Source organism: Lodderomyces beijingensis (genome assembly GCF_963989305.1).
Source record: "Lodderomyces beijingensis strain CBS 14171 genome assembly, chromosome: 6".
Lineage (NCBI taxonomy): Eukaryota > Fungi > Ascomycota > Pichiomycetes > Serinales > Debaryomycetaceae > Lodderomyces > Lodderomyces beijingensis.
Genome location: NC_089975.1, coordinates 1,400,982 through 1,412,892, shown reverse-complemented (window position 1 = coordinate 1,412,892; position 11,911 = coordinate 1,400,982). Strand labels below are relative to the sequence as shown.

General features: G+C 46.7%; 6 protein-coding genes across 6 annotated transcripts; 4 read left to right on the top strand and 2 right to left on the bottom strand. All coding sequences in view use genetic code 12, as the record gives it.

Annotated features, from left to right (window-relative positions):
- Positions 1-789: 789 nt before the first annotated feature.
- On the top strand, positions 790-1,572 carry LODBEIA_P53000 (uncharacterized protein; the record flags this gene model as incomplete). Its single annotated transcript, XM_066975618.1, has 1 exon — positions 790-1,572. One exon carries the CDS (start codon positions 790-792, stop codon positions 1,570-1,572), a length of 783 nt encoding a protein of 260 aa, XP_066832238.1.
- A 183-nt stretch (positions 1,573-1,755) lies between these two features.
- LODBEIA_P52990 (uncharacterized protein) lies at positions 1,756-2,937 on the bottom strand (the record flags this gene model as incomplete). Its single annotated transcript, XM_066975615.1, has 1 exon — positions 1,756-2,937. One exon carries the CDS (start codon positions 2,935-2,937, stop codon positions 1,756-1,758), a length of 1,182 nt encoding a protein of 393 aa, XP_066832237.1.
- A 274-nt stretch (positions 2,938-3,211) lies between these two features.
- Positions 3,212-5,437, top strand: LODBEIA_P52980 (uncharacterized protein; the record flags this gene model as incomplete). Its single annotated transcript, XM_066975614.1, has 1 exon — positions 3,212-5,437. One exon carries the CDS (start codon positions 3,212-3,214, stop codon positions 5,435-5,437), a length of 2,226 nt encoding a protein of 741 aa, XP_066832236.1.
- A 416-nt stretch (positions 5,438-5,853) lies between these two features.
- On the top strand, positions 5,854-6,861 carry LODBEIA_P52970 (uncharacterized protein; the record flags this gene model as incomplete). The annotated part of the gene is made up of 1 exon (XM_066975613.1): positions 5,854-6,861. One exon carries the CDS (start codon positions 5,854-5,856, stop codon positions 6,859-6,861), a length of 1,008 nt encoding a protein of 335 aa, XP_066832235.1.
- A 553-nt stretch (positions 6,862-7,414) lies between these two features.
- Positions 7,415-9,574, top strand: LODBEIA_P52960 (uncharacterized protein; the record flags this gene model as incomplete). Its single annotated transcript, XM_066975612.1, has 1 exon — positions 7,415-9,574. One exon carries the CDS (start codon positions 7,415-7,417, stop codon positions 9,572-9,574), a length of 2,160 nt encoding a protein of 719 aa, XP_066832234.1.
- A 179-nt stretch (positions 9,575-9,753) lies between these two features.
- Positions 9,754-11,712, bottom strand: LODBEIA_P52950 (uncharacterized protein; the record flags this gene model as incomplete). Its single annotated transcript, XM_066975611.1, has 1 exon — positions 9,754-11,712. One exon carries the CDS (start codon positions 11,710-11,712, stop codon positions 9,754-9,756), a length of 1,959 nt encoding a protein of 652 aa, XP_066832233.1.
- Positions 11,713-11,911: the final 199 nt, after the last annotated feature.

The window sequence follows — 11,911 nt, the reverse complement described above, 5'->3', positions numbered from 1 at the left end:
TTTTTTTTGCAGCAACTTTGGCTGCGAAATTCTGTCGGTTTGAATATGTTTACGTTAAACAACCCTGAACAACGATTTCTTGAACAAAAATTGAATGATAACAGTTCCCGTAAAGAATACCACTAGTGGGCGAACAACAACCAAACATGATGTGTCTCCCACGCAATCTGAATATCGAAATTCAAGATGGTGCAGTATCAAAAAAAAGGGAAAGAGAACTACGCTTTACTAAAGAATAATTGCCTTATACTTAGAAGCGCTCACATCTCCAGCAGAGAGTCCTTTTCCAAATATAGTTCCCACTCTTTGCCACTAGTTGATTTCTAGTGACGACATAGCCTTATTTCTCAATAAATTAAGCATGACCCCACTGCCCAAATTGCCAGATCCAATCAAACCTTTACTCAGCTGCACATGGATTTGCCCGCCACCTAAGAGATAGATTGCTGTTCGCAAAGACAATCACCTTTCATGGAGTGTTTAATCAACTTCACTCTCAGCTAATACCATATTGACTACATTAAGTTTGACAAAAACTCCCATACTTGTCGAATACGCAATCAAATACCCTGTTCTCTCGATTTTCGGCTCACTCTCGGATCGAGTCCAAGTTCAACACAACACTCGCTTCAATCCACTTCTTCCTCCCCCACCCCAACATTGCGCCGTCCCCTCCCCCACCCCCCCCTTGCACACAGCCAAAAAATTGGGGGATACCCTTCTATTATAAAAAACCACCCAGCTCCACGATTTTTTCACTGAATTTTTCCCTTTCATACTCATTCAGAAATGTCATCTCTCTTCTCCTTAAAAGGCAAAGTTGCCATCCTAACAGGTGGAACCAACGGCATAGGTCTAGGCTACGCCCGAGGCTTGGCCTCCGCAGATATCCAGCAATTGATCTTGACATACAGGTCACAATCCTCGCTCGAGCAAGCCCAGGCCAAGATCCACGAAATCAACCCCAACGTCGCCATATCTTCAATCAAGGTCGATTTCCTCGCTGAAGACGAAGACGCAATAGTCAACAAAATAGTCACCGATGCATACTCGCTTTCGCAAACGGGCTCGATTGACATCTTGATTAACAACGCCGGCATCACAGAACGGTCCCCACTTGAATCATTCCCAGACGACAAGTTCCAAGACGTCATCAAAGTTGACTTGAACATCCCCGTCAAGCTCACCAAGCTCGTGGGCTATAAAATGCTCGAAAGGGGAACCAGAGGCAAGATCGTCGCTACCGCCTCGCTCTTGTCGTTCCAAGGTGGGATGCACAGCACCCCGTACGCGATAGCCAAAGGTGGACTAAAACAATTTACTCAGGCAGTAAGCAACGAATGGTCCGGTAGAGGCATCAATGTCAATTGTATTGCTCCCGGTTACATCAGGACTAAATTGACTGACTCCATGGCTGAGGAGAATAAAAAGATTGTCAATCAGAGAATACCTTTGGGCCGCTGGGGCGAGCCCGATGATTTCATGGGCGTTATCGTGTTTTTGTGCAGTGATGCTTCTAACTATGTCACGGGGGAAACCATTGCTGTTGACGGCGGCTGGCTTGGTCGGTAGCTGAAGTGGAATATATATCACTGCCCAACAAAGTAATCTTGGCAAAGTGAAAGGTCAATCAACTATAACTCTTCATAGGATTTCCTCTTGGCTACACTTTGCTGTGTTTATAACCTCCCCATTTCTTCCAGTGAGTTCATTTGCTCTACAAATGTATCAAATTCTTCAACTTATTTTTTTGTTTCAAATCCCACCGGCTTCTCTATACCACCGAACACCTCTATCGAAGCTGACCACACAGATCCCCTCATTCGAGTCACTGCCAGCACCACCTCTCACTCCCTTCTTGATGAACTTGACACCACTGGCCACACTCACATGATGCTCATCCGCGTCGACACCATCATCAAAATCAGACACCGACAAATTTATAGTGGCTTCTCTTTCCCTCGTGTCCAAGTCCCAAACTCGCACACACTTGTCAAACCCGCAACTCACCAAATGCTTGCCACTCTCATCGAAATCGAGACCCATGATCCACCCTTGATGCGCAAACCCACCAACCACACCGCCATTGCCCTTGATGTTGGCAGAATGCGCAGGTGTAGACAAGGTACCGACATTCTCACCATATTGAACATCATACAAAGTAATTGAGCCCGCGGCTTGGTTGTCTCTCCCCACAGCGAGCAACGTGCCACCGGGTGAGAAAGCCAAGACTCTAGGCACCGATGTTGAAGATTGGAGCTTGGGGTTGGTGCTAACGACCAAATCCGTAGATTTGAATGTGTAGACTAATTTCAGCGTCTGGAAATCGTAAAGGAGCACCGAACCGTCAATGTAGCCAACGGCGCATTTCCTGTTTTCGGTTTGGTTCACAGCCAAGGAAATGGGGAATGATCCCCCGGAATTTCCCTCGAGGTCCCCGTATTTTTCAAATTTGATCGTCACGGCATCATCAGCCAGCTCGTCGGTCACTTTCAAAAGGTACACCGCTGTAGCCCCGTTCATCTTGTTTACCAAAAAAAAGTCTTGCTTGTTCTCGGGATCAACGTAGAAACCCGGCACCCAGCTCTGCTCCAATTTGAAACCCACGTCTTGCATCGTTGCAAAATCATCATCGACAAAATATTTGAAATATATCAGCCCATTGAAACAGGCAAACGCCACAATTGTTACCTTTTTGGTTGAGCTGGGGAGTCTGTTCTCATAAACTGCCAAATGGTGGATCCCGCTCTTGTCTACGAAAACAGACCGCACAATAATGTCGTTGGCCTTGGTGAGTTCATCTTGCTTGTTGTCCCAAAACTTGGCGTACCCGTCACTCGACACGGTGATGGTATACTTTGGTGTGATTGCCACTCCAAATATGTCCGACCTATGAGCATTCGAGGCGTTCACTGTGGAAATGTACTGCTTCCCCATGATTGTGCAGCTCTGATACAGGTGTGTTGGTTCCGAATGAAAATGGCTGCTTGGTTCATTTTTTCCCAAATCGTTGTTGCTGCATGAAAAGTCCATTGATGCGCTTCAAGAAAACAGAAAACAAAAGAGGCCCTTCTCACCACCACACCAACCTTGGTCTTTTGTTGATTTCAATCACATACCTTTAGCTCACTAGTGCTCCATATCTTCGAAGGAGGCTTTACGGCTCACAATCTTCTACCTTGTACCGAGAAAAAGGAAAGAGAAAAAGGAGATGGCAGATGAATTGAACTCGCTGATTGCAAGTCAATCGATTTTCCAAACGTACTTACCAACCAGTGTTCTGCAGGAACTCAATCGAGCGCAGGGCAACAAGCTAGTTTGCAAGAACAACACTGAGCTTTACTTTGCCGTGGATAATCTTGTCCGGTGCTGCAACATCAACCCCATCACCAAAAACTACAAGCTTCTCGAGACGCATGGAGCCAACTTTGAAATCGACTCGCTCGTGATGAACGAGTCAAGCACTTTTCTCGCCGTGGTTGGGGAAACCCACATCAACGTGGTGTCGTTGCCGACCCAGCTCAACACGAGATCTACATTATCTGTGTTTATCGAAACTAGCGACTATAGCATCGAAATACCGTCCAAGATTAAGAAAGTGCTCTGGCAAGGCGTGTGTGCCAATGACTGCGTGCTAGTGGTGTTGAACGACCAGTCTGAAATCTTTGCCTTTGACGTGCTCAAATCTACCACCATCCCCCAAATTCACATCAAAGTGGAGAATGAAACAAAAGTCAACTCGATAGCTATCGGGTCTAGGAGTAAGATCAGCGACGCGGTAAAAGTGTACGCCGTTACCGATGATAAAATATTGGCGTTCAACTTGTACACCGCAGCCACCAAGATTGCCGTATCGGAGCGTGCCATTGTTGCAGCCACCGAGGATGCAGAGCTGACCATAAGCTTAATCACGGAGGAATTTGGCAGCGACCCTAGCAACCTGTTTTTGCTTCGACTGGCCTTGGAACAGCTAGAGTACTATCGGCACTTGCAGACGCAATTAAAGTATAATGTCAGGGAAGTCAGAGGCGTGTTTTCGAGTGAACCATACGAGTTGTTTCGAGTTGACTTGAAGCCGAACTTGCCTATTAGCTATAAGCCTACTGCTGTTGCCAATATCGGAGGCGAGGACATTGTTGCGTTTGGCGACAATGAGCAAGTTGCACTCTTTGCTGTCATCAAAGACGATACTATATCCTATTTGATCAATGTGATTGGTAGTGGGTTTGTCCAGTGTGAGGCTCCTGCTCAAGCAAGTTACCACAAACCGAAAAAGGGGTTTGGGTTTGTCGACACATTTGACGAAACCAATGCCGAACGTTTATTTTGGGACAGCGAGCTCAACGCATTGGATTTCTTACAATCAGAAAAGTTGCCGGTGAAAGGATCAGCACCTAGTTTCCAGAGCATCCCCAATTGCAAAGACAAGTTTGCAGTTGTCATTGACTCAAACTTGATCTTGGTGGATTGTTCCTGGGTTACAGAGTTGGTTGCAGATTTGCAAAGCGAAACCGCAAACAAGAGTACCTCCAGGATCATCAGACCAAGCTATAATCTCCTTTCATCTGGTTCTTCTGCAAAAGAAGACGAACTTCGCGGATTCGCACTCGTGAATAAATTCAATCAGGAAGTGGCCATCGTGGTGAGGGACCAGCTAGAGCTCATCAAGCTCACCACCGATGCCCCCGTTGGCCAGCTCCAGACTCCCGCTCAATCACTTGCCAAGATCCAAGCAGCGGGGAAAACCATCCCACCGTTAACCATATTACTGGAACCCTTTGAAGAGATAGAAGCCAACCTCACGACTCTCAAGGCGTCCATACCGCTAAACAACCCGAGACCCGGTGCATCGCTCGAACCTACGATTGAAAACTTGGAAGCTGTCGATCGAGCCTCCCACGATGCTTCGAAAATTGTCTCAAAATACACTGTGTATGCCATCAAACTTCACCAACGAATCCAGGCGCAATTAAAGTCGTTGTCTTTACAAGCTGCCAGCCTCGACCAGCTTTCCAATACAACGCCATACGATAATGACCAAAGAAAGAAAATCGAACAGCTCAGGCAAAGACAAGCTGAGCTAGATCTCAGGATGAAAATCATTCGGGACAAGATTAGCGACAAAGTATACCAAGCGCAGGACCCTCCGCTTTCGAATACGGAACTAAAATACTTTGAGGAGATTAACACTTGCAATAAAATAACGCAGGATTTGATTGCAAAGTTGGAAGATTACAAGGCGCAAGTAGCCAAGGCCGTTAATAGCAAGGACGAACAAGTAGTAGAAGAAAAAGGTCATTGTGAAACTGGAGAGACAGAGGATGTGCAGGTTGAACGATTGCAGTTGGAGAACAAAGCCAAGAGTTTTCATTTCCGGCTTAAATCGCAAGATGGGGATATTCATGAGATGATGGACAAGTTGAGGATAGTAGTGTAGGTATAGCTCTCCTTGTAAATACACATCTCAGAAAAAAATGCTGGTATATATCCATGCCTTGTCTTACGCAGGGCTCTTGGAAAAAGCAGGAGAAGGGGCAGGGACGCCACATCCAGGCCAAAATGATATATGAGCTTGGCCCTGGTATCTAGACTAAACTCATACAACCCAACTACATTTTCAAGTACCTATGGTAATCGTTTTATCCGTCCTTTTGTAGATATGAACAGCCAGGGCCACGATTCAGTGGGTGAAAAATAAAAATAAAAAAAAAAAATAAAAAAAAGTGCAACCAACCAACATATATACACACACGCTATCCACATTCAAGACCAACCCCAAAACCTCACACCAACACCACATCATCGCCGAAATAGACCTAAATATTCAAATTTGTCACACTTTGAACCTAGACAATGACAGAAGTGAGACCATCACATAATGTGCCACCAAACGACTACATCTTGAGCTTATCAGATGCGCAAATAGACCAGGACCAAAAAATCGGCATGAAAGCGATAAGACTATTCTTGCAAAGTAAGACCTCGTATGATGTGCTTCCCGTGAGTTATCGTTTAATTGTGCTTGACACGTCGCTCCTAGTGAAAAAATCACTCAACATCCTATTACAGAACAATATTGTTTCTGCTCCCTTGTGGAACAACAAGACGTCGCGCTTTGCCGGGTTGCTCACCTCGAGTGATTTCATCAATGTGATCCAATACTACTTCCAGTTCTCCGAGAAGTTTGAGTTAGTTGACCAGTTGACTTTGGACGGATTAAGAGACATTGAGCGAGCCATAGGAGTTGACCAGATCGAAACGGCCTCGATCCACCCTTTCAAATCGCTTTACGAGGCCTGTGTCAAGATGTTGGAGTCCAAAGCGAGAAGAATCCCGCTCTTGGACACAAACGAGAACGAAGCTAGAGACATTGTGGTTAGTGTGCTCACCCAATACCGTATCCTCAAGTTTGTTGCGTTGAACTGCAAAGAGACAAAGATGTTGCTTAAGCAGATCCGGTACACCGAGCTTAACCGGGAAAAGGCCATCAACACCTGTACGATGGAGACACCGGTGATTGAAGTCATCCATTTGCTTTCGCGAAACTCAGTGTCCTCGATCCCCATTGTCGACGCCGAGGGGAAGTTGATCAACGTCTACGAGGCCGTGGACGTCTTGGCCCTTGTTAAGGGCGGCATGTACAAGGACTTGGACTTGTCTGTGGGAGAAGCCTTATTGAGGAGATCAGAGGACTTCGAAGGGGTGCACACGTGTACCTTGAACGACCGGTTGAGCACGATCATGGACACGATCCGGAAATCGAGGCTTCATAGGTTATTTGTTGTCGATAACGAGGGTAAGTTGATCAATGTTATCACCTTGAGCGATATCTTGAACTATATATTGTTTGGAGAGAGTTAGAGTAGAGATTGAGGAGTATAAATGTATCATCAGTTTTATATATATCCGAGTGGTTTCCCTCCATGCCCTGCGCTGACGAATAAAGAGCCCTCCCCTCATACACACACATTAGATAGCGTGTCGTAAAACGCGAGAAACTGACACAGCCTGCCGCGACATTAGCTCTCTCGCTAAAAGCAGCACGCCAATCTGCATATCCCCCCGCTCAACCTCCGCCCTACTCCCCGCCCTACTCTCCGCCCGCTCCCGCCCGCTCCCGCGCAATTCCCGAGACATTTAGGGCGAGCCAGGGCGAGGAAATTCCCACCAAATTAGGAAAGTGCAGTAGATACGCAAATTACTAAGCAGCAGCAGCAGCAGCAGCAGCAGCGCATCTCGCGCTCTCTCTTTGCCTGGAAAGTTTATCAACGCTCACAATTGCTGCAAGATGCAACTTTGCTCGATACTGCAAATATCTCAATTTTTCAATAGACAGAACAACAACGACACCACCACTACCAAGAAGAAGCTCTACTGATTTAGCTGCTGACATAAGACTCACATGCTATACACGATGTCGTCCTCGTCGACCGAAATAGCGGAAGTCCCCACCCAGAAAAAGCCCGACTACCTCGAAAAACTTCAGCTACCGCAAGTGACATTCCGCGCAACCATAGTTGGTCTAGTCATCGGCTCCATAATCCTCATCTCGAACTTCCAATTCGGCCTACAGTCGGGATGGGTGTCAATGATGTCGCTACCGGCGGCATTGCTCGGTTTTGCCGTGTTCAAACTCACCCCGTGGAGCAAGAGTTTCACCGACGTTGAAAATGTCTATATTCAGAGTATCGCCGTTGCCGTTGGCACGGGTCCCTTAGCCTACGGGTTCATTGGCATTATTCCAGCCATTGAGAAGTTCTTGGCTCCCGATGAATCCGGGGTAGGCAGACATCTCACTTTTTCAACAACAGAGTTGATGGTTTGGTCAATGGGGTTGGGGTTGTTTGGGGTGTTTTTCGCCATTCCCTTGAGAAAGCAAGTGATTATTAAGGAAAAATTGCCGTTCCCCTCGGGCAGTGCTACAGCCACGTTGATCTCGGTCTTGCATGGCACGGACATATACGAGGATGAAAGCGATGAAGAATTGGACCAAACCAAAAAGGACCCAGAAGAACAGCCAGAGGAAGAAGAAGAAGAAGTCGATTATCGACTTACTCAACAAACGTCCACTTCACAGCTTCTAGAGCCATCAAACTACAAATCCAACATGGCCTCACTAATCGTGACATTCACGATATCGGCGATATATACATTAGCCTCGTATTTCTTCCCCATACTCAAGAAACTACCCATTTTCGGAACATGGGCTTCGAACAACTATGGCTGGAATTTCCAACCGTCTCCAGCTTATATTGGCCAAGGCATAATCATGGGGTTGCCCACTGTCTCCTACATGTTGTTCGGTGCCATACTAGGCTGGGCCATCCTCGCACCCTTGTCCCACCATATGGGATGGGCCCCGGGCGAAATTGACGACTGGGTAAATGGAGGCCAGGGCTGGATATTGTGGATAAGTTTGAGCATGATGGTGTCAGACTCGCTCGTTTCCTTTATTGTGCTAAGTATAAAGTCGATAAACTCGTTTGTTAGTGATTTCAAGAGAAGGCAATCGGCGTCGCACCACACGATGGAACTTCAGCGATCACTCGTTGCAAACAGCGCCCCAATTGATGGAAGTGGAGGTGATGGCGACGGCGACGGAGGCAACGACTCCACTAATGATGCCACTACCACAAATACCACTACATCAGATACACTTTACTACAAAAGTAACAACCCCCTCCAGGAACCGCTCCAGAAGGCAGTAGAAGTGCCAGCAAACTGCCTCATCTCAAACAAAGTCGCCATCGTGGGCACAATCCTCTCCTCAATCCTATGCATCGCAACGCTCCACTGGATATTCGGCGACTTGATCCCCATCTACGCCTCATTAACCGCGATCCTCCTCGCTATGCTCTTTAGTGTCTTGGCAACTCGAACATTAGGCGTCTCAGACATCAACCCCGTGAGCGGCATCGGCAAACTTTCCCAGTTGATATTTGCTCTTATAATCCCCTCGAACCACCCAGCCAAAGTCTTGATCAATTTGATCTCTGGTGGCGTAGCCGAGGCCGGGGCACAACAAGCAGGCGACTTGATGCAAGACCTCAAAACGGGCCACATGGTAGGCGCTTCCCCTAAGGCGCAATTCATCGCGCAAGTCATCGGCACCATATACTCCGTCTTCCTAAGCTCCATCATGTACCGCGTGTACATGTCTGTGTACACCATCCCCAACGACATTTTCCGCATCCCCACTGCAATCATATGGATAGATTGCGCCCGGTTAGTCACGGGTGACGGATTGCCACCGCACGCAATGGAATTTTCAATTGCATTCGGGGTGGTGTTCGCTATAATCTCGTTGTTGAAAAACACGGTGCTGCAAAACTCACAATACTACAAGCACCTCGTGTGGTTGCCGAGCGGAGTTGCCGTGGGCATTGGAATGTACAACACGCCCAACTTCACCCTCGCGAGATTCATCGGCGGTCTCATTGCGAACCACTGGTCACGCTTGAGCAGCAGAGGAAGAATCGGCATGATTATCTTTAGCAGTGGCTTGGTTCTAGGGGAGGGTTTACTCAGCGGGTTCACCATGTTGCTTACAAGCTTAGGTGTCAAACATTTTTAGAAAAAACAAACAAACTATAGACTGTGTTACAAATGATTTACTTTAGATTTAGAAACTATCTTGTTTTATTCAATTTTGGTTCTTTGTTTTTTTTTTCAGTTTTACTTACATAGATTATACATGATTAGAGATTCGGTGTTTTTTTTTTTTTTTTTTTAAAAAAAATTCATAATAGCAGCTCATCTTGCATTCCTCTCCCTGTCTTGATTGATCCTCTGGTTGATCAAGTAAATTGCTTGCTGGAAAGAGTCTAGACTACCAGTGAGGGTCAATTTTCGAATATTGGTCAACCCTCTGCCTCCCAACATGATCGACTGGCCTCTATCGGGCTCGATCTTGACATATGAACAACCGCTGTTTTCTCTTATATGTTTAATGTTGTTCCCGCCTCTACCGATAACGGATCCAATCAGCGAGTTGGCAACGTAGAGGTCCTGGTTGTACTTGTCTCCCGATTGCACGGGTGGATGAATGATGACCTCTCCAATTAAGGTGTTGTTGTATTCATCCGTGTACTGCTCTTGAGGATGCATGCCACCAGACATGCCCGACATGGCTGGAGGTGGTGCTTGTTGAGGTGGCAAGCCGTAAGCGTTCTGTTGCGGTTGAGCCGCTGGCTGAAACATCATTGAAAAATCATACAGCAGGTGAGGTTGCTGCAGCTGGTGCAGTTGGTGCAGTTGGTGCAGTTGTGATTGTGGTGGTGGTGGTCTAAACAGATCCACCCTGTTTTGGAACATTGAGCTGACCCCACTGGCACCACCATCTCCATATTGTTGCCCCATTGGTGCAGATTGCAGAGGTGAGTGACCAGAGTACCTCGAGTGGCTTGGAGCGTCAAACGATGGCTGTTCCGGTTGGTAGTTTGCAGGATTATACAAGACAACTTTTTGCTTCTTCAACGCATCCTTGTGCTCAATCATGATTAATGAAATGTAGTAAATGGCAATGTGAATAGCATCAGCCACCCCCATCACGCTCAACACACGATCGGTGGAGTAGGGCAACGTGGTCTCAGCTGCCTTCAATTTGGCAGCTGAGTTCTCTTCAATCTCTCTAAACTTCAACCCTTGCTTACCAATGATAAACCCAATGATTGGGTGAGGAATCAACAACTTCAAATTGTACTGTTGACTGTTCATGTTGGCCGGTTCATCCTCGGGCTCACTCAATATCGTCCTCACAATCAACCCAAAAGCACGAGCAACATTCTCTGCTGCACCTCTGACATTAACAATTCTTTCAGGCACACCGCGGATGTTGTCACTGATTTGAATGCGGACATTGGCCTTCTCTCGAAGATGGTTGATCTTGTTGCCTTGTCTTCCGACTATGGTGCTAGCCTCTTTAACGGGACAGTACATTCTAATCGAAATAGAAGCCAGGTCTTCTTTTTCCTTGTGGTCCGAAACAGGTTTAGACGAAGAAGGCGGAGAATCGTATTCGTATTTAGCAGCATGAGCAGACGGTTTTTCAACTGCTGCGGGGGCTGGACTAGGAGGCGAGGCAGAAACAGGCGCAGGGGCAGTAGAAGCAGGTTGGAGGTCAGATAACAATGCCGCTTGTTCCAAAATCTGTTGCACGCTAAGTTCAGGCTGCTTCGACTGACTTTCTTCCGTTTTCTCATCCTGGTTATCATCACCACCTTCGTCTTCGTCTTCTTCTTCTTCGTCGTCTTCTTCTTCTTCTTCTTCTTCAACTTGGAAAGAGACTTTCTTAGAGCCAGAGCTGGTTTGAACTTTAGAATTCTTTTCAACTTCTACGTCCTTCTCTTCCGTTGCTTTCTCCTCGTTCTCGTTCTCGTTCTCGTTCTCGTTCTCGTTCTCATTCTTTTCCTCTTCATCATCTTCATCATCATTCTCGTTATTTGCGTCCTCTTGCTCATTCTCGTTCGCTGCAACACCAGTAATGTTGGTAATAACAGGAGCCATACGCTCATTCTCTTCCTTGCGATCTTGTAAATCCAATTGCTCGCTGTCCAAGGCAACTCTCTTGTTCTGGTTAAGAGTCGACGACGACTGATTGTCGTTGCTCAAGTCGTCATTGCCGTTGTTTTCGTCGGAATCTTCGTTTTTACGCTTTAAAGTAGTGGTGGCGACGGCAGGGACCTCATTCAGTGGTGTAGGTGACTTCGACATTGTTAAAGTAGAATTCAGGGTAAAAGGGGCGGGGAGCTAAAGGGCAAGGACAGGGGGGCAAGGGCAGGGGCAAAAAAGGGCGATTTTAATAGACTTTTTTTGTAGGGAATCAAACACTAGAATCAAATACTCAATAGAATGCAAAGAACTAGAACTTAGATGCAAAGGCTTGGAGCAAAGTAAGAGTCCAATAGATTTC